The 25243-nt window shown below is 41.0% G+C and overlaps 1 protein-coding gene across 12 annotated transcripts in view; it reads right to left on the bottom strand.

The window, feature by feature from the left end:
* AUH (AU RNA binding methylglutaconyl-CoA hydratase) overlaps positions 1-24111 on the bottom strand; it is a 154741-nt gene extending 130630 nt beyond the window's left edge. For 8 of the 12 annotated variants that reach the window (XR_008504725.2, XR_010123422.1, XM_054502667.1 and 5 more), the window contains exons 1-3: positions 20656-24111; positions 12491-12558; positions 12291-12378 (exon numbers count right to left, since the gene is read on the bottom strand). Coding sequence is in view for 10 of the 12 variants with exons in the window: in XM_054502667.1 (XP_054358642.1) it covers positions 12291-12378; positions 12491-12558; positions 20656-20917 (418 nt within the window). In the remaining 2 variants the exon portion in view is untranslated. Of the gene's footprint in view, positions 1-12290; positions 12379-12490; positions 12559-19304; positions 19377-19407; positions 19478-20655 lie in introns of those variants that run through there. The other 4 variants (XM_063650267.1, XM_063650265.1, XM_054502672.2 and 1 more) reach the window with 3 other exon arrangements.
* Between the last annotated feature and the right edge of the window lie 1132 nt (positions 24112-25243).

Raw genomic sequence — 25243 nt, 5'->3', positions numbered from 1 at the left:
AAAACACAAAAATTAGCCGGGTGTGGTGGTGCACGCCTGTAATCCCAGCTACTCGGGAGGCGGAGGTTGCAGTGAACTGAGACTACACCGCTGCACTCCAGCCTGGGTGACAGAGCAAGACCCTGTCTCAAAATAAATAAATAAATAAATAATCAATCAGGTATCATTATAGATTCAATGTAGTAAAAGGATAAGGAATAATATGAACAATTTTATGGCAATTAACTTGAAAACTTAGATAAAACACAAATTACCAAAACTCACTCAACTCAACTTAAAAGACACAAATTACCAAAACTCACTTAAAAAGAAATGTAAACCAAAAATAAAATTCTGAGTTCGCCAACTGACTGATGGACCCTCCCCTCCACCAAGGGCAATCCAAAGCTAACCTGAGAAACTAGTTCAGGCCATGATGGAAAGTGGGAATGGGAGTAGGACATTCTTCGTTATACTCTCCTCCCGCTGGAATTCAGGCACAGATGACCAGCATTAACATCAACACAGGACCTGAAGACTGACAGAACAGGCCCTTTAAGTCTGACAGGAAACATTTACAGTCTATTGTCTCTGAAGCTTCCCACCTGAAGGCTTCATTTGCATAATAAGAACCTTGGTCTCCGCAACTAAGACACTGCCTTCTACTGATTCCAGGTCTTTAGATAAATTCTTTCAACCAATTGCCAATCAGAACATCACTGAATCTACCTATAACCTGGAAGGCCCCCTATCCCTCACTGCTTCCAGTTGTCCCACCTTTCCAGACTGAACCAACGTACATCTTACATGTATTGATTGATGTCTTATGTCTCCCTAAAATGTATAAAACCAAGCTGGAGACTGAACACCTTGGGCACACATTCTCATGATCTCCTGGGGCTGGTCACTCATATTTGGGTCAGAATAAATCTCTTCAAATATGTTACAGAATTTGACTTTTCAAACAGAAGTAACTCAAGTAGCCCTGTTATTTATTAAAGATATCAAATTCATAGTTAAAAATCTTCCCACAAAGAAACTTCCTAGACCAAATGACTTCGTTGGTGAATTTTACCAAACAATTAAGTAAGAAATAATAACAACTATGCAAACTTGTTCAGGGAAATAATTTCCCAATTCATTTTATGAGACCAGCACTATCCTGATACCAGAACTATAGACCCTACAAGAAAAGAAGGCAAACCAATTTCCCTTATGAACAGTTACAAAATCCTAAAAAACTTAAGCCAATCAAATTCAGCAGTATATAAAAAGGATTCATGACCAAGAGAGGTCTGTTCCAGGAATACACAATTGTTAATAATTGATAATCAATCAATCATTCACCATATTGACAGGCTGAAAAATAATATGAGAATCTTAATAGACGCCAAAAAGAGATTTGACAAAATTCAATACATGTTCATGGAAAAAAAAAAAATGCCTCAGCAAACTACAAATAAAAAGAAACTTTTCACCCTGATAAACTGCATCTGTGAAAAAACTACAGCTAACATCATACTTAGTAGTAAAAGACTGGATGCCTTCCCCATAAGATTGAGAAAAGACAAAGACGAACACTCACACTGCTTTTCATCAGCTCTATAATGAAAATGTAATGGATATAAGAAAAAAAATAAAAGGTGAACAGATAGGAAAGGAAGAAGTAAAACTATCTTTATTCACAAATGACTTGACTACCTTTGTAGAAAACCCCAGAGCATCTACAAAAAAGAGTCCTAGAAGTAAAAAGTGCATTTAACAAGGTTGCAGGATACAAAGACAATAAACAAAAATCAATATACTAGCAATATACTAGTAATAAAAAATTGGGAGTAAAATTAAGAAGAAATGCCACTTACAGTAACATCAAAAAATATGAAAAACTTAGAAATAAATTTAACCAAACATGTCTAAGACCTGAACATGGTAACTGAGACAGTGTGGTATTGGCATTAAAAATACCCAGAGAAGGCCAGGCACGGTGGCTCACGCCTGTAATCCCAGCACTTTGGGAGGCCGAGGCAGGTGGATCACGAGGTCAGGAGATCGAGACCATCCTGGCTAACACTGTGAAACCCCATCTCTACTAAAAATACAAAAAATTAGCCGGGCGTGGTGGCGAGAGCCTGTAGTCCCAGCTACTCGGGAGGCTGAGGCAGGAGAATGGTGTGAACCCGAGAGGTGGAGCTTGCAGTGAGCCAAGATCGCGCCACTGCACTCCAGCCTGGGCAACAGAGTGAGACTCCATCTCAAAAAAAAAAAAAATACCCAGAGAACCCTGACATAACTCACACATATACTGTCAACTGATATTTTAGACAGTTCCCAAAATAATTTAATGGGGGAAAAGTTGGTCTTTTTGACAAATGGTGCTGGGAGAATTGAAAATGCAACAAAACAAAAACCCCAAAAAAAGCCACCTGTGTATAAAAAAAAAAAACCTGGTCGTTTTTATTCCAGGTTCCTGGCCCAAAGCTCCTAAAACCCTCAGAATTTCCTGAGTGATAGAGTGTCTTTTGTTATTCCTAACATGCCCTTCTCAATCAAACCTGAGTTTATGCTAATGAAGTGACTCTTAGAGGGCCCCTAGATAGCTCCAGGATAAGGGCTGGTCACCAGAAATATCAAGCCATGATCAGAGGGTTAGAACTTTCAGTGCCCTACTCACATCTTCGGGGAGTGAGAGGAGCTGGAGATTGAGTTCAATCGCCAATGGCTAATGATGTAATCAATCATTATGTAAAGATGCCTCCATAGAAAATCCCTGAAACAGGGCTTAGGGAGCTCCCAGGTTAGTGAACACATGGATGTGCTGGGTGAGTGGCACACCTGGAGAGGGTATGGAAGCTCTGCAACCCTCCACTCTAACTTTGCTCTAAGTACCTCCTCCACTTGACTGTTCCTCAGTTTTATCTTTTATAATAAACTGGTAATAGTAAATAAAGCACTTTCCTGAGTTTCGTAAGAAGCTCTAGCAAATCCCATTCCTGAGACCAATTATGATGTCTTTTTTTCTAACACCACTTCTGACACCAAATGTCTGAGGGTTTCCACACCAATTCTTCAACACCAAGCGGGTATCCAACAATTCAGTTAAATTCTGACACCATCCAAAATTACTGGGATCCCACAAGTTAAGGGGTCCGACAAGGCTGCCTTCACTTCAGATGCAACTCACAAGTCCCAGGAGCAACCCATATTTCTGAAACAACCAGCTATAGATTTGGGGGTTCCCCTAAACTCCTCAGATTACTTAATTCACTAGAATGACTCATAGAATTAAAAAAAAAACACACACACTTTATTTACTATATGCAACTCAGGAACAGACCAATGGAACAGATGCATAGGGCAAGGTATGGGAAGAGGGAGTACAGAGCTTCCATGCCCTCTTTAGGAGTGCCAACCTCCTAGAAAATCATTGTGTTCACCAACCTAGAAGCTCCCTGAACCCCATTTTTTTGTTGTTTTGTTTTTTTGAGACAGGGTCTCACTTTGTTACCCACGCTGGAGCACAGTGGCACAATCACAGCTCACTGCAGCCTCAATATCCCAGGCTCAAGCAATCCTTGCAACTCAGCCCCCTCAAGTAGCTGGGATTACAGGAATGTGCCACCACACGAGTTAAGAGGGTTTTTTTTTTTTTTCTTTTTTGTAGAGATGGGGTTTTGCCATGTTACCCAGGCTGGTCTCAAACTCAAGCCATCCACCTGCCTCAGCCTCCCAAAGTGGCAGAATTACAGGCATGAGCCACTGTGCCTGGCTCTGAACCCCGCTGTTTAAGGGTCTTTATGGAGGTTTCATTACCTCCATAGGGAGACACGAATGACTAAATCACTGGCCACTGGTAACTGAGCTGAATCTCTGGCCCCTTTCCCCTCTGGGGGGAGAGGGTGCTAAAAGTTCTAATCCTCTAACCCATGGCTGCTTTTTCTGACAAGCTGCCCCCCCATCCTGAAGCTATCTAGGGTCATCTCATTACACAACAAAAAGCACTTGGACCGTTCAGGAAACTCCCAGGGTTTTAAGAGCTCTGTACCAAGAACAAGGGCAAAGACCAAATATATTTTTTATTCTCTTTCACAACATATATAAAAATTAACTCAGAATACTTCAGAGTCCTAAATGTAAGATATAAAAACTACAAAAGTATTAGAAAACAGGAGAAAATCTTTGTGACTGTGGGGTAAAACAAAATTTCTAAAATTCACAAAAAGCTACAAACCATAAAAGGAAAAAAAAATGATAAATCAGTCTTCATACATGTATACATACGTAACAAACCTGCACGTTGTGCACACGTACCCTAGAACTTAAAGTACAATAAAAAAAAAAGAAACAATCTGTAAATTAAAAAAAAAATCACTCTTCATATAAAAAACTTTTGTTCTTCAAAACAAATTATAAAGCAGAAAAAAGGCAGGCCATTTAGTGGAAGAAAACTTACAAAATATAACAGATAAAATTCTTGTATCAAGAATATTTAAAAAAAAAACAAAGCCTCTTACAACTCAATGAGATGAGATTCTAAGAAAAACATTGGGAAAAAATTTGAATAAACAAGTCATCAAAACAGATATACAGGTGACACGTAAGAAATGTAAACTAAAACTACAACGAAATATGACTTTGTATCCATTAGGATGCCTACAATTTTTAAACCTCATATTATCAAGTGTTGGTGAGCATGTGGAACGCCTGAAACTCTCATACGTTGCTAGTGGGAATGCAAAATGATACCGAAAACAGTTGGCAGTTTCTTACAAAACTAAACACACAGGATAAAACCAGTAATTCTACTTCTGACTATTTACCTGAGAGAAATAAAATTATGCATTGCCAAAAAGGTGTGTGTGAATGGTCAAAGAAGTGATGCATAAAAGCCAAAAGATGGAAAAACCCAAATGACCATCACCTAATGAATAAACAAACTGTGAAACAGTCATACAATAAATACTATTCTCAGCAATAAAATAAAATACATGGCAATAAAATGAAACTAGTGAAACATGAACATGGATGAAGCTCAAACTATTATGTTAAATGAAAGAGGTCAGACACAAAAGACTACCCATAGTATGAGTCAATTTATTTTAAAAATTACAGAAAATGCTAAACTAGGAGTAGCAAGGAGATTAGTACTTTCAGAGATCAGGGCAAGGGAAGGGGCTTGACTGCAAATGGACACAAGAAAACTTTTTAAGTAACGAATATGTTCTGTATCATGATTCTGATCATGGTTTAAATACCTGTCAAAATTCATCAATTATACATTTTAAATTGGTAAACTTTACCCCAAGTAATTCATACCTCAATAAAACATTTTTTATTCCAACAAACAATATATGACAACAACAAAAATACAAAACCCTATATAACTAAACTAATACAAACTTGTTAAATTACTACAAATTTGTGGTATCTATCCCTTCACGTTACTTATCAAACTCTCTGAAGGACTAACAGTTAAATACATAAATATGACAATCTAAGATTCTGAAACAGCAACGGCCAGGTTACTTCACAGTCCAAGGTGCCCACACATCTATCCAGATCATGACATTTTTATCCATATGAACAGCATACAACATTCAATAATGCATGTTGACAATTTTAGTGACAAGTCAGTCTTTAGTCATAACATAATTTACTAGAATTCCAAAGCAGAAGCAAAACTACCTTTACTTTTTTATAAAACCCACACTGGTGTAATTCAGTGAAACAATTTAGGGTTCTACATATAGCAATCAATTACCAAGAATTGTTTATCATATATCTTAGGAATTTCAAAAGAAAAAATCCTCAGTCTCAGTAATTTCTCACAAAATTTCATTTCAAAAATGCTCTGGTAAAAACAATGCATGTGCACTTTGTTACTTTGAATTAGAAAAGTAAAAGAACAAAAATAAACAGATGACAGTGATTTCACATTTACATCCAACGCAGCAGCCCAATCAGACTTTTTTAGAATTTTGTGATTGGCAAATATTAAAATTTTAACTACATAAACATTTTGAAATAGCGGAACTGTTTTGACTTTCGTGTGTGTGTATGTGTGTGTGGGTGTGTGTGAGGCAGAGAGACAGAGAGACACACACACACACACACAGAAGAGAGAGGGAGAGAGAGAGAAGGTAAACTAAAAGTGATTAAACAGTTTTTAGAATATGTAAGGAGGCAGCACACATTCAGGCCAATCTCACATAATCCATGTAGCCAATGCTTCACAAGAAGCTCTGACTAACAAAATTATATTTCTTAGCATTCTAAGAGAAGTACAGGCAAGCCATGAACCCAGAAGTGGTGTTCTAATCTACAAGAAAGAATACACAACAGTGATTCCCAACCTGAAGGGTATGACTGTGATCACACGTTTACAACCAATGCAGCCGGCCAACCAGAAAGACTTTTCCAGAATGTCACGATCGACAATATATTAAAATTTGGGGTATAGCACACCATGTGAAAACACATTATGTATGGGAAACACTGTATCTGTGACAACTATGACATATTTTTATCTGTATTTACATATTACTGTAGTTAATAGAAACATCCATTTTAATACTTTACTGTAACAATGACATTTTGACATTACACACCTTCTCAATGTAGGGCCACTAAAATGTCTAAGTGTCTAAAATTTTAAGAACTTTAAAGAGAGACCTCATATTCCTTCTAGGTTCTAGATTAGAAACCATAGTCTAAGAGAAAACTCTGTCCTAAGTGTCAAGAGAAGTAGTTTCAGCTAAGCCACCACCTTTAACCAGGTCTTTCACTTCACAGGGATTCTATAAAATTAAAGGGTCTGAATTACTCTACAGGAACTCTTTTAGTCTAAAATTTATCTTCTCAAATGTTGTAATGGGCCAGGCACAGTGGCTCGCGCCTGTAATCCCAGCACTTTGGGAGGCCGAGGCAGGCAGATCACTTGAGGTCAGGAGTTCAAAACCAGCCCGGCCAACATGGTGAAACCCTGTCTCTACTCAAAATACAAAAATTAGCTGGGCATTGTGGCAGGCGCCTGTAATCCCAGCTACTCGGGAGGCTGAGGCAGGAGAATCACCTGAACCTGAAAGGCAGAGGTTGCAGTAAGCAGAGATCATATCACTGCACTCCAACCTGGGTGACAGAACATGATTTCACCTCAAAAAAACAAACAAACAAACAAACAAAAAAAAGGTTGTAACAACAATTTAGGGACTCAGTTAATATTCCAATTTTAGTTTCCAAAAAAAGAAAAATATACTAATATACTTTGTACTTTTTTCAAAATTATTTACTTTGCATATATTTGCTTAATATAATTTGTTAATATAATGAAGTTATTTCAGAAAGTTTGAAGACAGAAAAAATATCACCTTTAATCCACGATCTTTTTTTTTAATTTTTTCAAACAGGGTCTCGCTCTGTCACCCAGGCTGAAATGCAGTAGCACAATCACGGCTCGCAGCTTTGATCTTCCAAGCTCAGGTGACTCTCCCACCTAAGCCTCCTGAGTAGCTAGGGCTACAGGCACGCACCACCATGCCTGGCTAATTTTAGTATATTTTTGGAGAGACAGGGTTTTGCCATGTTGCCCAGGCTGGTCTTGAATTCCTAGGCTCAAGCCAACTGCCTACCTCAGCCTCCCAAAGTGCTGGGACTACAGGTGTGAGCCACCTGGCCCACGATCTTATTGGTAGACATAGTTTACACAGCTACAGTAATAATTGCCGTAACATTTTATATACAACTCTCTCTACGCTTATAACAGGTATTTTCCACACTCCATGTATATCACTTTATAAGTATCGTATTTATATGTCTTTATATGTATCACTTTAAATATCTACTTAACATTCTAATGAGCACATCGGTATATAATAAGTCACTTAAAGAGAACATTCTGATAGAGTCCTTAGAAAATTTCATCCTTGTATAAACACCATTGAGTATATATACACAAACCTAGATGGTATAGGCCAGGGGTCCCCAACCCCTGAGCTGATGAATGGTACTGGTCTGTGGCCTGTTAGGAACCGGTGACACAACAGGAGGTGAGCAGAGGCAAGGGAGCATTACTGCTTGAGCTCTGCCTCCTGTCAGATCAGCAGCCGCATTAGATTCTCGTAGGAGCACAAACCCTACCGTGAACTACGCATGCGAGGGATCTAGGCTGCACGCTCCTTATGAGAATCTAATGCCTGATGATCGGAGATGGAACAGTTTCACCCTGAAACCATCCCCTACATAAATAGGATATATGGTATAACATATTTCTCTTAGGCTACAAACCTGTACGGTGACTGTATTGAATGCTGTAGGTAACTGTAACACAATGCTAAGTATTTATATGTACCTAAACAGAAAAGGTACAGTAAAAATACAGTATTATAATCTTATGAGGCTGGGCACAGTGGCTCACCCATGTAATCTCAGCACTTTGGGAGGCCGAGGCAGGTGGATCACCTGAGGTCAGGAGTTCAAGACCAGCCTGGGCAACATGGTGAAACCCCATCTCTACTAAAATTACAAAATTTAGCTGGGCATGGTGGCACACACCTGTATCCCAGTTACTCAGGAGGCTGAGGCACGAGAATCGCTTGAACACTGGAGGCAGAAGTTGCAGTGAGATGAGATCACACCATTGCACTCTTGCATGGGTGACAGGGAGACCCTGTCTCAAAAAAATAAAAACAAATAATCTTATGGCACCAGCATTGTATAATGCAGGTTACTGTTAACCAAAATGTTGTTATGGAGCACGTGACTGTATTTGCGTATATATATATACATATATATAAAATAAAGTAAAATACTGGAAGGACAAAAATAATAATTATTTTTATTAGAGGATGAATAAAGAAGTAGGTTTGGAGAGAGTTCTCTCTATACATTTTCATACATTTTGACCTACTATGCTACTTTTTTAAACTAAAAATTGATTAAAAAACTTAAAATATAAGTGAAGTACTTAATAATGCTAAATAGGCAGACTTAAATGAGAAGTCAGAAATCACCTGGCCCAACCTCCAATGCAATGTAGGAATCTCTTTAATGTTTATCTGTTTTCCTAGCATTTTAGCAAAAAGATGTAGCCAAACTTACCATCAGTAAATAGGAGAGTGGTATGAGACAATTCAGAGAAGCTGCTTATTATATCCCAACCATTCCTGAAAAAACCTTCAGTGAATTAAAGCACAGTTTAAAGGCTGATTAATTCCAGCAAATAAATGCTGAGTCCCTGTTGTTTGCTGTGTTCTGAGAATGTAAAAGATGATTTTCAAAGAATAAGCGGAGTTCCTATGCTCAAGAAATTTGAGGCAAGACCATTTGCTAAGCTTTAAGTATTTAGAAATGAACAAGGTATCACTGGAATACAGTATTTATATACACAGAGAAACCTTTGTGGGAGAAGAAAAAGAAGAGGGAAAATGATGACTTTCAAGGGATGGAGAAGAGGCTAAAAGGATAATCAATAAACAGGACACTGTGTTTTTGAGGTTTCTTTTTTTTTTTTGAGACGGAGTCTCACACTGTCGCCCGGGCTGGAATGAGGTGGCGTCATCTTGGCTCACTGCAACCTCTGCCTCCCGGGTTCAAGCGATTCTCCTGCCTCAGCCTCCTGAGTAGCTGGGATTACAGGCACCTACTACCACGCCCGGAAAATTTTTTGTATTTTTAGTAGAGACGGGGTTTCACTATGTTGGCCAGGCTGGTCTCGAACTCTTGACCTTGTGATCCACCCACCTCAACTTCCAAAGTGCTGGAATTACAGGCATGAGCCACCACGCCCAGCCAAGGTTTCTTTTAATATTACTACTTTGGAATACAAATTAAAGCTTTAATTATGTGAAAGACCACATTCTTCAACAATAACTGATAAATGTGGCCTGATTAAGATGTTTATACTAATATAGGCTGTAAGTTTAAATACTCTTTAAATAATGTAAAGAGATTTTATTTACCTAGAATTTTATTTCATATGTACATGTTAAAAGACAGACCTCTTTGGGAGGTCAAGGTGAGCGGATCACGAGGTCAGGAGATTGAGACAATCCTGGCTAACACGGTGAAACCCTCTCTCTACTAAAAATACAAAAATTAGCCGGGCTTGGTGGTGGGCGCCTGTAGTCCCAGCTACTCGGGAGGCTGAGGCAGGAGAATGGGGTGAACCCAGGAGGCGAAGCTTGCAGTGAGCCGAGATCGTGCCACTGCACTCCAGCCTGGGTGACAGAGCAAGACTCCGTCTCAAAAAAAAAAAAAAAAAAAAAGACAGACCTACTGGTCAGCTTATAAATGTAAATACATGTAAAAAAAAGAGGCCAGGTGTGGCCTGTAATCCCAGCACTTTGGGAGGCCGAGGCAGGTGGATCACCTGAGGTCAGGAATTCAAGACCAGCCTGGCCATCACGTTGAAACCCCGTCTCTAGTAAAAATACAAAAAATTAGCCAGGTGTGGTGGCAGGCACCTGTAATCCCAGCTACGCGGGAGGGTGAGGCAGGAGAATCACCTGAACCCAAGAGGCAGAAGCTGCAGTGAGCTGAGATCGTGACACTGCACTCCAGCCTGGACAATAAGCGTGAAAGTCCGTCTCGAAAAAAAAAAAAACAAGAAAGGAAAACCTTTTGGAGAAATCTGAAAGAACAGTTCCATCATATACACTGAATTACTAAAAGAGAATGATATGCCCCAATTTTTCTATAATTAAGACACTGACTTTTGTTGACAAAATACAGTCACAAATCTTGAGTTAAAAGATTATCCTGATTGTACGAAAGTTTAAAAGCACATAAAGCAAAGCAAATAGATTAAATTAACTTGTTAAAAAGTACTCAAGGCTAACATGTTATTCTAATAAACAGCATGTGGTATATTATTTGAGGACATTTTGCATGTCCTCAAAAAGGCAATCTGTAACAGACAGCCACAAACTGTGCTAAAGAATTAAAGCCTTTTTCAAAGTATATTCCTAATGCAGAAATCCAGAACAAATGGGCTGCAAAAGAATATGTAAAATAAAAAGAATTCCACCAGTAACTATAGTGCAATAATTATAAAACCTACTGCCAACAGAAAAACAATGCCAGGATGACCACTAACACTTATTTTTAAAATGTTAATCTGTCTTCACAACATTGGTATCACTCCTCAAAAATTCATATAATTGGGCCTTCTTTAAAAACCCTAAAGCTACTCTGTATCTTCCCAATAAGCCACCCAATGACCTTTAGAGAACCTCTCAGCCATCAGTCATGTGTTACACTCCTTTACCTCAAGATCATATTCACCTGGTGAATATGATCTAGACATAAGAATCCTAATTCTCTTTACATAAGTCTTTCACATTGTTTAAAAAAACAAAGAACTCAAAATATACATAAAACCCTTATAAGCACTCCTACTAAGCAGACAGTATTACTCACATTTGACAAACGTAAAAGCAGAAATCTGTACTGCATAACACCATAACCCTAGCAGTTGGGAGTAATAAACCTACACTCTTTGGTTACTCAACTGGAATTAAAACTAATTCTTTTCGGTATCCTACATTTTAAGAAATGTATTAAGAAGGCAATAAAACCTTATCAAAAGCCAAAATACACTGCATATTTCTAAATATCACACTATTCTGCAATATTTTAAGGCAGAAGCCACAGAGATTGAAGCTTAAAAAAATTGAGAATCCTTAAGAATGAAACTAGGGGCCAGGCGCAGTGGCTCACCCCCGTAATCCCAGCACTTTGGAAGGCCAAAGATGGTGGATCACTTGAGGTCAGGAGTTCGAGACCAGCCTGGCCAACATGGTGAAATCCTGTCTCTACTCAAAATACAAAAATTAGCCAGGTGAGATGGCAAGCGCCTATAATCCCAGCTACTCGGGAGGCTGAGGCAGGAGAATCACTTGAAATGGGAAGGTGGGGGTTGCAGTAAGCCAAGATCACACCACTGCAGCCTGGGTGACAGAGCAAGACTCTATCTCAAAAAAAAAAAAAAAAAAAAAAAAGAATGAAACTAAAGAATATTGGCCACAATTAAGACACAATAAACAATATTGTACTACACGTACTACATGTACTACAAACAAGTATTTTAATGGCTCAAAGATTTTTTTTCAACTTCCAAAACAATCTAAATGTTGCAAAAGCTTCTTTCTAACGCTGACAGACTAAGCATGTTTTTTTCTTGTGAATCAGTAAAACACAGACAAAGACGAGTTGTGGGTAATGGGGTTCAAACCAAAGAATATTCTAATGGAAAACAGACTACTACTGAGGAAAAACTAGACTACAGTTTCATTTCATAATACAACATATTTACATACCAGCACAGAATATCCCTGGGACTTCACTCCTGATTATTATGGTCCGTACTTTCTTATCAGATTTCAAAGCATCCACAGCTTTTGATAGCTAAACAGAAATAGGAAGCATAGGAGGAAAAAGAGAAAAAAAAAACATTTTTACATTGATGACAATAATATATCTTAATATTAGAAGCAAACAGTTTAATCTTTACACTCACCATTTTTATAAGATTTTTACTGAGTGAATTTTTGCCATAAGCTCTGTTTATTCCAAGCACCACAATTCCTAGTTAAAGGGGAAAAAAAGTACAAGCACTTGAGTGAGCAAGGCATTCAGAGAACAGACTCTACATCACACATCTAGCTAACTTCGAACAAATCAAAGAAATTCATGACATCACGTTCCCTTCAATTGATCTCTTCTTAAGCACCAAGGTAATTTGCAACATTTTGGTAAATTTTACATCACTAACTCAAACTAGAGGGAAGACCACACTTATTAGTGAAAATTTTAAGTTAAAGGATACTATTTAAAATGTGGTTTCATCAACTTCAAGTAGATACAGAAGTAACTGCTAATAAACCTTGTCACACGCAGGTATTATAGCATCTGCTTTTTCTAGGACCAGTTGTTAATACCTCAATTTTTTGTTGTTGTTCATACTACACAGTTTTCAGTAATTCTATCCCAAGCTTCTCTCCTGATTTCTGTCTGATACACTTAATCTGAGGGCACTTCCATTTAGATGTCCAAGAAGTACTTCCAACTCAACCTATACAAAACAAAGTTCATTATCTCTCCCACAAACCCAGCTGTCACTCCTAACTGCCCCACTTTTTAATCAAAGACCATCATCTAAACCCAGCCTCCCATTCCTTCCAGTTACCAATTTTCTAAAAACAGTACTATGCATAGAATTCACCCCCTACTTAAAATCCTTTCATTATTTATTTCAAAATATCCAACTTCGAAGATCCTAATTTGATATTCAAAGTTCTACACAACCTCTACTAACCTTCTTGTTCCTGGAGTAGACAAATTTTCACTGTGTATCAGAAATACCTTCCACTGAGTCAGGGTGGGTATGGTTCTTATTTGCAACTGAGTTAAACTGAAGACAACAAAATGTACGCATGCCTTTGCTGTGCAAGAAACTGTGCAGACCCATTCTTTAAAATATAAAGATGAATTTCTGCTCACAAAAGAGTAAATTTGCAAGAATTCCAAATGCTCTCAGTACAGAGAAAAGCATAAACGACTGCTATCTGACAGGATCTGTATTAAACAGCTGAATGACTTTGGGTAGGTCCCAATACTACTGACAACAGCTACCACCAGTAGGCCTCAGGCACTGCTCCAGGTGCTTTAAGCGAATTAACTCATGTAATCCCCACCACAACCCAAGAGGTGGGCACTACTTTTACCCATAGCTAATGGATAAAGAAATGGAGACTTGGAGAGGTGAAGTAACTTCCTTCGGCTATTAAGTGGTAATCTAACTCTACACTTGAATAAAACTGTGTTACATTTCAGTTTCCTCAGGAAGAAAATCAAGCAGCTAAGACTAGATGTGTCCATTCATTCAAACATACTGAGTACGTACTATAGTGATCAGCAGCCATGGAACTAGAGTCTAGGAGGGAAATACAAACATTAATAAACATAGAAATCATTAATAATCATAAATATCATTAATAATCCATTCAAACTGCTTTACAAGCTGTAAGTGGTGCTACAGTAACTTGTAACCAGAATTGATAATGGTCTGGGGCAAAAGGAGATGGTTACGGAAAGCTTACCCCAGAGAGTGAAGGTTAGAAGGACAAGTAGGAGTTAAGGTGAGAGTGAAGGAGAGGGGCTGACTGCCAGGCAGAGGAAACAGGAAAAACATAAACTAGTCATGGTCCCACTGAATGTCCTGTAACCTACGAGGGGGAAAAGAGAGTGACCAATGAAAGTAAAGAGGTCAGCACAAGCCAGAAATATCCTTACAGACCTGCTAAAAAGTCTGGTCTTCATCCTAATAACCATTGAAGGAGTTTACGTAGGCATAAACATGTACACATGCACATATAAAACTGGGGGGGGGAATAGTTTCTATACTTGGAGATCATACCAGAAGTAGATAAGGGTGGGAGCTTCAAGACACAATTCGAGTCCAATCAACAGATTAACAGGTTTGGCTGAGATTGGTGGTGGTAGAAATAAAGGAAAGTGAAAGGATTCAAGAACTATTCAAAAATTTTAAATGAGTTAATGATGCCTAGACTGAGGACTGATTTAACTGGAAGAAAGTGTTAAGGAGTATTTACCAGGTTTCTGGCTTCAGCAATTGGATGAAAGAAGATGACATTTAATGAGACAAAATCATAAAACTACCAAGGTGAGGGTGGAGGGGAGTAAAGCTCATGAGTTCTGTTTTGAATTAAAGTGAATCTGAAGTGCCTTTCAGACATCCAAGTTGATACAACCTCCAAGGGCTAAGAATGCAGGCTCTAAGGTGTGATTGCTGGGGATGAAATCCCAGTCTGCCGCTTACTAGCTATTCGGCAAGTTACTTAACCTCTCTGATCCTCAGTTTCTTAATCTATTAAGATACTAACAGTTCCACATTCCATGGGACTGTATTAGAATCAAATGATATGATACATGTAAAATTTACAACATGAGGACCCAATTAACCTCCCTTCTAGCATGAACACCTCTCATGCAATAAGTATTAAAAGTTTCACCATAATTTCTGCTAGATATGATAGTGCTGACATTATTACTGAAGGGTAAAGTGCCATCAAAATGTTTCTAACACAGTTAATTCCAGCAGTTTTGGCCCCATATCTGAGACTTGATGTTTTGAGTACTTCTACTTCAAAAAGCTAGAAATTAGCTCTGCAATATGAAATGAATTATCTAATACATAACAACTGTACCATCAAATGTATCTGTAGGCTTTTGGTATTCTAAAATGGAATAAAACCTTAGCTTTATTCAGCAAAGTCTAGAAGTTTTTGTTTTATAACTGTCTCAGTTTAATTCACAATTCAATCACTTCTCAAGAACTCAATTATCATGCATCCTCCTCACATAACCTAGAAAGTTTACCAAACTCAGAAAAGCTTAGGCATTCACATGCCAACCTTAATTTTCCTGACTTTTCACAAAACATACAAACATCTTCAGTGAATCTGTAACAAGGTCACATCACAGCATTAATCCTGCTCTATAAAGCTCACACAACTGAAAGATGAATGTAACAACTTTGCTGAGACTTTAAAAAAAACAAAACAAAATACGTTCTGCTTATACAAAATGAAAAAATACACTCAAAGTGAAAGTCCTCCTTCCCTAGAACCAGCTCATTCCCTTCCCCAGAGGAAGCCAGTTATCACAGTTACATGTAATGTAACCTTCTAGAAAATGTTCAACATATCTACATACAGAAATACAGTTGTATATTACCATTTGGTTTGTTGTTGCTATTTTACATAAATGGATCATATGTTCTGTTGGAGCTATTCTACATAAATAGGTTCATACTTTTTTTTTTTTTTTTTAAGAGACAAGGTCTTGTTGTGTCACCCAGACTGGAGTGCAGTGGCTCCATCATAGCTCACTGCAGCCTCAAAGTCCTGGGCTCAAGCAATCGTCCCGTCTCAGCCTCCTGAGTAGCTGGGACAACTAGATATCCACAAGCAAAGGAATGAAGTTAGGCCTCTTACTACATACCATATATAAAAATTAACTCAAAATTGGATCATAGTCACAGATGAACATAACAGTGAAAACCATAAAACTCATAGAAAACGTAAGTGTAAATCTCTGTAAACTTGAGTTAGGCAATAGTTTCTTAGATATAATCTAAGGCATAACTACAAAAAGAACAAATAGAGAAACTGAACTACATCAAAATTAAAAACACTAGTTCTTCAAAATATATCATCAAGAAAGTGAAAAGACAACCCAGAGAATGGGAGAAAATATTTGCAAACCATCCATCTGACAAGAGGTCTGTATCCAGTCTCAACAATAAAAAGACAACTCTCATGCCTCAACAATAAAAAGATAATCCAATTTAAAAAGTGGCAAAGGGGCCAGGCACAGTGGCTCACACCTGTAATCCCAGCACTTTGGGAGGCCGAGGCAGGCAGATCACGAGGTCAAGAGATCAAGACCATCCTGACCAACATGGTGAAACCCTTGGCTAGGCGTGGCGGCGGGTGCCTGTAGTCTCAGCTACTCGGGAGGCTGAGGCAGGAAACTACCTTGAACCCGGGAGGCGGAGTTTTCAGTGAGCCGAGATTGCACCACTGCACTCCAGCCTGGGAGACAGAGCTAGACTGTCTCAAAAAAAAAAAAAAAAGTAGCAAAGGATATGAGTAGACATTTCTCCAAATGTATGCACATGGCCAATATGCATATGAAAAAATGTTCCAACAGGGAGCTGAACCTGATCTGAAGCTCTCCTACAACAGAACCCCAGCATGGTAGTCCTTTTGAATAGTCTTCCTCAACATCTTTAAAAAAAAAAAAAAAAAAATGTTCAACATCACTAGCCATGAGGGAAAACCAAATCAAACCACAAAAAGTTACCATTTCCCACCCAATAGGGTGGCTAATAAAAGAACAATAACAACTGTTGCCAAGATGTGGAGAAACTGGAGCTCTCATGCCTTGCTAGTGACCATATAAAATGCAGACACTTTAGAAAACAGTTTAGCAGTTCCACAAAATGTTAGTCATTGAATTACCGTAGGACCCAGCAATCCCACTCCTATGTGAAAATATAAAGATGACCACAAAAGCTTATATTAATATATGAATGTTCTAAGCAGCATGGTTCATATTATCCAAAAAATGGAAACAATCCAAATGTACATCAGTAATGAACAAACAAAATGCGGTATATCCATACAATGAATATTACTTGGCCATTAAAAGCATAGAGGTACTGGTACAAGCTACAATAAGGATGAGCCTTGAAAATATGATATGTGAAAAAAGCCACAAAAACACGACTTATTATACTATTCTTTTATAGAAAAATCTATTGATACAAAAAGTAGATAAATGAGGGTTTTTTAAGGCTGGAGGGATAAGGTGGGGAGTAGGGAGTCACTGTTAAAGACTACAGGGCTTATTTTTGAGTTGATAAATGTTATAAAATTGGCTTGTATTGACAAAGCATAACTGTGAATATACTAAAAACAACTGTACATTTTGAATTTTATGGTATATGATTTAAATCTCAATATAGATGAGATTAAATCTTAATCTTAAAGATTTAAAAATACATACACTGTATCTCAATACATATATTGAGATATAATTTACATACCATAAAATATATAAAAATATATTTTTTTAAACATGAAAAAAAAAATATAGGAATCAACTTGTTAAATCAGAAAAGGCAGTAGATACTGAAAGACCTGCTACCTCTGCCACAGTCCACCTGACAAGCTTGGACAAGGATGCTGTCGGTAAAGAAGCACATGGAAAGGTCTCAAACACGGGAAGACCTGATGATAATATAGACGTGAAAGAGGAGGAAGAAGCAGATATCAAGGAGGATCTGCACTACGCAATTGCTTGTTTGCTGTATTTCTGCCAGAAGTTGTTCTGACATGGTTCACAAAGATGATCTTGAAAAGGGTCATAATTATGCCAAATCGCAGGAAGGTAGGTAGGGGAAGGAGAGGAGTCATTCCAGAAAGTGTGTGCAAAAGCTACACACAGAAAAGAACAGGAAAAGGCAGAGCTCAGACCCAGTGGCAGGGAGATAGACTATGAGATGCCTGACGGTTAAGAAGGCCCTGCAGGCAACGGGGAGCCTTTGGAGGTGTTTAACTGAGCAGATTCGTGGGTTTTGGCCTTGAAAAAAGGTAACTCCAGCACCCCTGGGAAGAAAAAGTGGGAAGGAGAATGCTTGGAGACCAGGTGACCTATGAAGAAGGCTGTGCAGGAGAGATCTCTGTAAGCCATGACTAGGACTCCTGCTCTAAAACTGAGTAGGATTGACAACAATGCAAGAAATAACCACTAAAGAAATTTGGTGGCTGGGCGCAGTGGCTCACGCCTGTAATCCTAACTCTTTGGGAGGCCAAGACGTGTGGATCACCTGAGGTCAGGAGTTGGAGACCAACCTGGCCAACATGGCAAAACCCCGTCTCTACTAAAAATACAAAAAAATTAGCCAGACGTGGTGGTGGGCACCTGTAATCCCAACTACTCGGGAGGCTGAGGCAGGAGAATCGCTTGAACCTGAGAGGCGGAGGTTGCAATGAGCTGAGATCGCACCATTGCACTCCAGCCTGGGCGACAAAAGTGAAACTCCGTCTCAAAAGAAAAGAAAAGGAAATTTGGTTATAGAGCTATGCCTCCTACAACAAATTACAAACATGGAGCCCAGATAACAGATAAGACCTGGTGTATTCTGCACTACTTACCCCCACCTACCTAAAGTGCTGCACGCTGTTTGAGGCTCCTGTGACTAGGAGAGTTATCCTATTCCTTAGAGGCTGCTGAGAGCACCAAATTTTGGACCCACCTCTAAGAGAAACAAAGGCACCCAGGAAACTCCTTCACCTGTAGTACCCTTGACCTCATGTTTTTCTTTGCACTGCTTATTGCTCGTTCAACAGTAAAGCAAAGCAAAGCCTAGGTAATGTTAGCCAAGCCTGAGTCGTCATTCTTGGCAATTCTCAAAGGAGGCGGGGTCAACTTTAAGAAACCATGATGTATGTCCTATCTCATCAGGAAATCAAGGCTAAAGAAGAAAAAAAAGAAACCATGATATCCAAAATCATTTTCGTTTATTATCTTTTTTATCTGATATTCTCTCTTCTGTCCATTCAGATCCTGACTTAAAGTCTGTCCAGACATTCTGCACAAATATTCCTTTAATTGCATTCAAGTCATAACGACCAAAAAAATAGAATACGGTGCATATTAGTAGCTATACTTGCAATCCCTTTATATCTAACATATTGTTGGTATACTTAACGGAAGTGAAGTCCCAGCATGACTAAGCTTACCCAAAAGATGATGGCATTCAGGCTCTAATCACTCCAGTGCCAGTCTACGCTTCCAGCTGAATTTCTTACTATTCTGCTTATGCCACACTACTGCCACACTTGCCTTATGTTACGTCCCAAATACACCACACATGTTCACATCTCCATGCCTTTGACCATGTTCTTGTCTCTGTCTGGAATAATAAGTAAGGAATAAAGTAATTCATCACACTCCTGAAGCACTGCTACGGGCTAGTGGCAATTTATATTAACAATCTCATCTCATCTTCATAACAAACCTATAAAGTTGGTATTGTTTTTCCTGTTTTACACGTGAGATAAGTCTGCCTAAGAACCCTCACAAATGGCAAAATCCACTGCCTATTAAAGAATACCCTGGAACCCCTTTCAAATGGCGAAACCCTGCAGGTATTACAGCCCTTTCCTCTTACCACGCCTTGAAAGTTCACAAAGCCTACTAATAACCAGGATCTGCTTCACTACACTAAAAGCAATCATGACTTACACGCTTTTCACTTCTGCTTAACAGATTATAGGTGCTCAACAAATGCATGTCAAAATTAAAGGACTGGTCCTCTGGCTTAACCCGGGTAAACTGCTATTCCACCCTTCACGACCCTTTTAGCTTTTCCCTGCACTGCCAGTGAAAGGAACTGAGCTGTAACAGTATTCCCTAGGATTGTCAGCCTCCCTCCTTCAAAGCCTTCAACCCTCTGTATTGTATTGCTAATGATGTCTCCTCCCGTAGAAGGTAGCTCAAGGCCAAGATCCATACCATCCACATTCTTATCGCCAGAGCTGAGGAAAATAAAAAATGCTCAAAATTGTTTAAATGAAGGGGAACAGTCCCTCAAGACTAACTTTCTAAGAGAAAATGAAGAGGAAAAATTGTTCCAGCTGAGCAGCTTCAAATTTAAGATTCTCCGTAATAATAAAAGGCAGTTTCACTGCAGCTTTTACAACTCCACCACTAATAGCTGAGTTTACAGAAAGCCATTACACAGCAAGAATAAAGCCTGGTAGCAAGGATTAAATACCCAGGGTATATATTGACCTTGGCTTGTCTGGAGCGGAGGGCGTTAAGCTGCACTTCTGTTTGCCGCGCTGAATGCGGTCACTTTACAGGCAAGCTGCTCGGGGGTACACGTTTAGGTTATTAAAAACAAGAAATACATGCACAAGGAAACGGCCACGCTGGGTGAGTAGGGAGATGAGAAACGGGAGGGACCCAGGTTCGGTGCGCCTGCCTGACCTCGACCCCGCGTCCTGCCGGCGGACGCTGCACCTTATGCCAGTCCTGAGAGCGAGCGGCCGCCCGCTGCCCCCCGCCTGCCCAGCGTTCGCACCTCACCTCGGTTCTCCTCCTCCAGGTGCCGCACCCGCAGCTCGTCCTCCGTCTTCATCTCAGAGCTGTAGCGCCTTTTCGGGGCGGGACCCCCGGCCGCAGGTACCCAGCCCTGGGCCCAGATCGCCGGGCCCACCCGCCGGCCTGCCAACGAGCGGGGCAGCCTCAACCCCGAGCAGAGCCACGCACTGCAAGCGGCCACCAGGCGGGCGCCGCCAGCATGCAGGGATCCCAAGGCCCCAGGTCCCGCCGCCACCGCGGCCGCCATGTTGTCTGTTTACGGCGTGGACCTGCGACTGCCGCTCCGCCCCCGCCCGGCGCCGACCTGCCGCGCGCGCGCGCACGGCGTCCGGACCCGCAGCCTCGCTCCGGCTTGGCCCCGCCCTACGGAGCCGTGTTCCCGCCCCTCACCGCCCCGCCGAGGCCCCGTGACCCGAGGCTTTGCCCCATTCTCCGCGCGAGGTTGGATGGTTTGTCCAGTACAGAAGGAAAGAAAGTAGTTTTCCAAGGCTGTGGAATAATTCAGGGAAGACTTTTCTGTAAGAACTACCCGGAGGGAATTGTCTCCCCGTCCTCCCTGGACCATGCCCTGCGGTCCTGTGTTAAGTAAGCTGCAAAAGTGAACAAAAAAGTTTTGTCTCCTCAAGTTGGCTGAAAGTGTGGCAGCCCATCGTTGGTCACTGCCTTACTTATGTATCTCAGGTTGTTGGTTTAGCGTCCCTGATAAGCATAAATGATGTTTACTACATGGCGTTCAGGAAAAGGATGAGAACAGCAAACAGGCAAAGGAGTTCTTTCTCTAGCCCACCCACTCGTACTGATGTCCCATGGCCCTTCCTGGATGGAAAGAGTCCTACAGGGGTTCAAACAAGCCATACGCTGAGATGGGATTTAGAGTATGTAGCTCTTCCAGAAACTCGGGATATCAATTTAGTGTGTAGGTACTCATCAAAGCACGTTTCAGTGGAAGTTTTGCTACCTAGCTTTTATTAGATCTCTAATGGGAAAGCTTGCATTTAAGAATACTGGGCAGGGGGCGGTGGCTCACGCCTGTAATCCAAGCACTTTGGGAGGCCGAGGCGGGTGGATCACCTGAGGTCAGGAGTTTGAGACAAGCCTGGCCAACGTGGTGAAACCCTTTCTCTACTAAAAATACAAAATTAGCCGGGTGCGGTGGCGCATGCCTGTAATCCCAGCTACTCGGGAGGCTGAGACAGGAGAATCGCTTGAACCCAGGAGGCGGATGTCGCAGTGAGCTGAGACTGCACCATTGCACTCCAGTCCAGGCAACAAGAGTGAAACTCTGTCTCAAAAAAAAAAAGAAAGAAAGAAAGAATACTGTTTGAAAAGTGTGCTGCTATGAGCATATGTCTAGTGCCACAGAAATTTCTTGTATTTTTTAGTCCTAAGCAAAACATCCTTCATTATGTCCTCAGCTTTTATCCAATGTAGAAACAAAAAGTAGACTGAATTCCATTACTGCATCTGCTGTAGAATGATGTTGAAGGCACTTTTTTTTTTTTTTTTTTTTTTTTTTTTTTTTTTTTTGAGACAGGTTCTGGCTCTGTCGGCCAGGCTGGAGTGCAGTGGTGTGATCTCGTCTCGCTGCAACCTCTGCATCTCAGGCTCAAATGATCCTCCCACCTCAGCCTCCTGAGTAGCTGGGATCACAGGCACATGCCACCACACCTGACTAATTTTTGTATTTTTAGTAGAGATGGGTGTTTCTATGTTGGCTAGGCTGGTCTCGAACACCTGACATCAAGCGATCCACCCAACTCGACCTCCCAGAATGCTAGGATTACAGGCGTGAGCCACCATGCACAGCCCACTTTTTATTCTATCTTTTGTAAAGTTCCATGCAGGAAAATTTTCTTGAAGTTTACTACAAGGAAAACTTTGCTTCCTTTGTATCTTTCCTCTTTTCTGATAATGATGTACACTTTGACTGCTGGGTGTTGTGATTTTTATTGTTATGGTTTCTTTCTAATTTGGTCTTGTGGTCACCAGAAGGAGGGTAAATCTGGAGGTGACAGGGAGTTCAGCCAGTGGAAGGAGGTCAAGGAAGGGGCACCTGTGGAGCTAAAGCCTCTATTGGGGTCCAGCGTGTTACCCAAGCAGTTTCCTATGGGAGTTCTAATTGGTGTTTAGAACAAGCAAGCACAAATTCCATGGAGTCACCTTGTCACTGTGAGGTGGTCACTGGAGCCCATCTACACAGTCCGTATGGGTTATGGAGGTCAACGGGTGAGTCAAGTAGGCTGCATTTACCTTTCCCATAGGGAGATGGTCACCAGGAAGCAGTTGCATTAAGCAGATATCTGGATGGATCACATTGAAGAACTGGGAGGAAGCAGAGAACTGGAAACTGTGTCAAAGGTGATTGAGCCCTGCTTCTCATATGAGAAAGTTAAACATATTCAAAATGGATGCCAAGGCAAAATAAAATTATGAGAATCACTATGGCAGCGGCTGCTCCAGACGGCCTACTGCTGCAGCAGGGAGGCATGGCCAGGGCTGCACACTCTCTGGCGGGAGCCAGGGACAAGCAGGAGACCCACCCCTTCTGAGTTGGGGTGGGAGCTCCCTGGGTGCCTCTGCAGCACAGCTGCAGAATGGGGCCTCCTGCTCCACAGAGCAGGCAGGAGCACCGCCCAAGGTGTGGCTGCAGATCTGAGCCTCCCTGTGCTCTTGGGGAGCCAGGAGCAGGCAGGAGCCCTGCCCTCCTGGGGGCAGCTGCAGCCATCCAAACTACGGCTGCAGCCCCAGGCATCCCTGCACTCTTGGGGGCCCAGGAAGGCCCTGCATGCCCTCACAGGCTCAGAAGTGCCTGCTCCTGCTGCCTGGTTTCTCCCTGCTGTTGGCATCTGCTCCATTCTTGGAGCAAAGTTGAGGCTGAACCCAGGCACCATGAATGGCAGTGGGAGGCAGACGGACTCCTGGGCAGAAGGGGGTGGGTCCCCAGTGAGGCCCCAACTTCTGGCCAAGGAGGGCCTGAAGGCTGGGGTTTGGGCTGCCAGCCCCATGAGCCAGAGTGGGAACTTGTGGTGCCTTTTCCGAGCCTGCCCATGGCTGCCCATGGCTGCCCATGGATCAATCAGCAGCAGGCACTTGCTCCCCTCTGAGGCCCATAAAATCCCCAACTTAGCCAGAGCTGAGCAGATAATGGGACAACCAGCTGCAGAGAGGAGCTACCGTCTCAGCTGAGAGCTTCAGAGACTTGCAGAGATGTCAGAACTACCAGCTTCAGAGAGGAGTGACCCTCTCCAGGGCCTCCTCTCTGCTAGGAGCTGGGCAGACGTTAGGACAACCAGCTGCAGAGAGGAGCTACCCTCTCCAGGGCCTCCTCTCTCCTAGGAGCTGGGCAGACTTCAGGACAACCTGCCTACAGAGAGGAGCTACCCACTGCAGGTCTCCTCTGAGCTGTTTTAACGCTCAATAAAGCTTCTCTTTGTCTTGTTCACCCTCCACTTGTTTGCATACCTCATTCTTCCTGGACACAGGACAAGAACTCTGGCAAAGGTGCCACCAGCCACAGAGGTTTCTGGCCAGGAAATTGACACCTCAAAGGTCCCATAACACTAGGAAACTCAGAATTGTATTTACAGATCAACCATTGCAATTATTGCAATTATATAATTACTGTTTATTAATATTGGTCTCCAGTTGTTTTGATATCTTTATGTCAGTTCATCAATAGATGGTAAATTTAGAGAAAGCAGTTATACAGAGCTCCTGACAGTGCTATTTAAAATAATATAACTTCAGATAATACTGATGATTGACTAGGACAGCTGCAGAAAGATAATCATAGATTGTTTGGGTTATAGAAGGAAGCAAAGGACCACCCATTGTTTCTAAAGGCATAGAGCCTGATGGAAAAAATGCAACATAGAGGACTATCCCCTTCCCTAACATTTGGACTCTCGTCCTTATTTACAATAGTCATGCACGTATCTCAGGTCTGTGACCAAAGTTGATTCTTAAAAATTAACGCAACTAATAAACATCACCATGACTATCACAACCTGTCAAGCACAACTAATAGCAAATTGCCAAATATCAGGAATTTAACAAATTCCAAACCAAATAGACATGGCTTTGGATCCCTGCTCTATAATTGCTCCACTTTGAGACATCAGTGAGTTATTTAAATACTTCATGCTTCCAGTTCTTCATCTGCAGCATAGCTAATATATCTATTTCACCTTATGAATTTTTTTTTCTTTTTTCAGACAGAGTCTCACTCTGTCACCCAGGCTGGAGGGCAGTGGTGTGGTCTCACCTTCTGGGTTCAAGTGATTCTCCTGCCTCAGCCTCCCAAGTAGCTGGGACTATGGGCACACACCATCATGCCCAGCTAATTTTGTTTCTCCTTTTTGTAGAAACAAGGTTTTGTCACATTGGCCAGGCTTGTCTCGAACTCCTGACCTCACATGATCCATCTGCCTCAGCCTCCCAAAGTGCTGAGATTACAGTCATGAGCCACCATGCCCTGCTGAATTCTTTATCTTCAATTCCTTCACCTATAAAATGAGAATAATTATGTCCATTTATTGGGTTGATAAGTATGTAAAACACTTGGCACCAAGAA

Source organism: Pongo pygmaeus, chromosome 13 (genome assembly GCF_028885625.2).
Source record: "Pongo pygmaeus isolate AG05252 chromosome 13, NHGRI_mPonPyg2-v2.0_pri, whole genome shotgun sequence".
In the NCBI taxonomy this organism is placed as follows: Eukaryota; Metazoa; Chordata; class Mammalia; order Primates; family Hominidae; genus Pongo; species Pongo pygmaeus.
The sequence above is the reverse complement of the archived record's forward strand: the minus strand, read 5'-3'. Positions and strand labels throughout refer to the sequence as shown.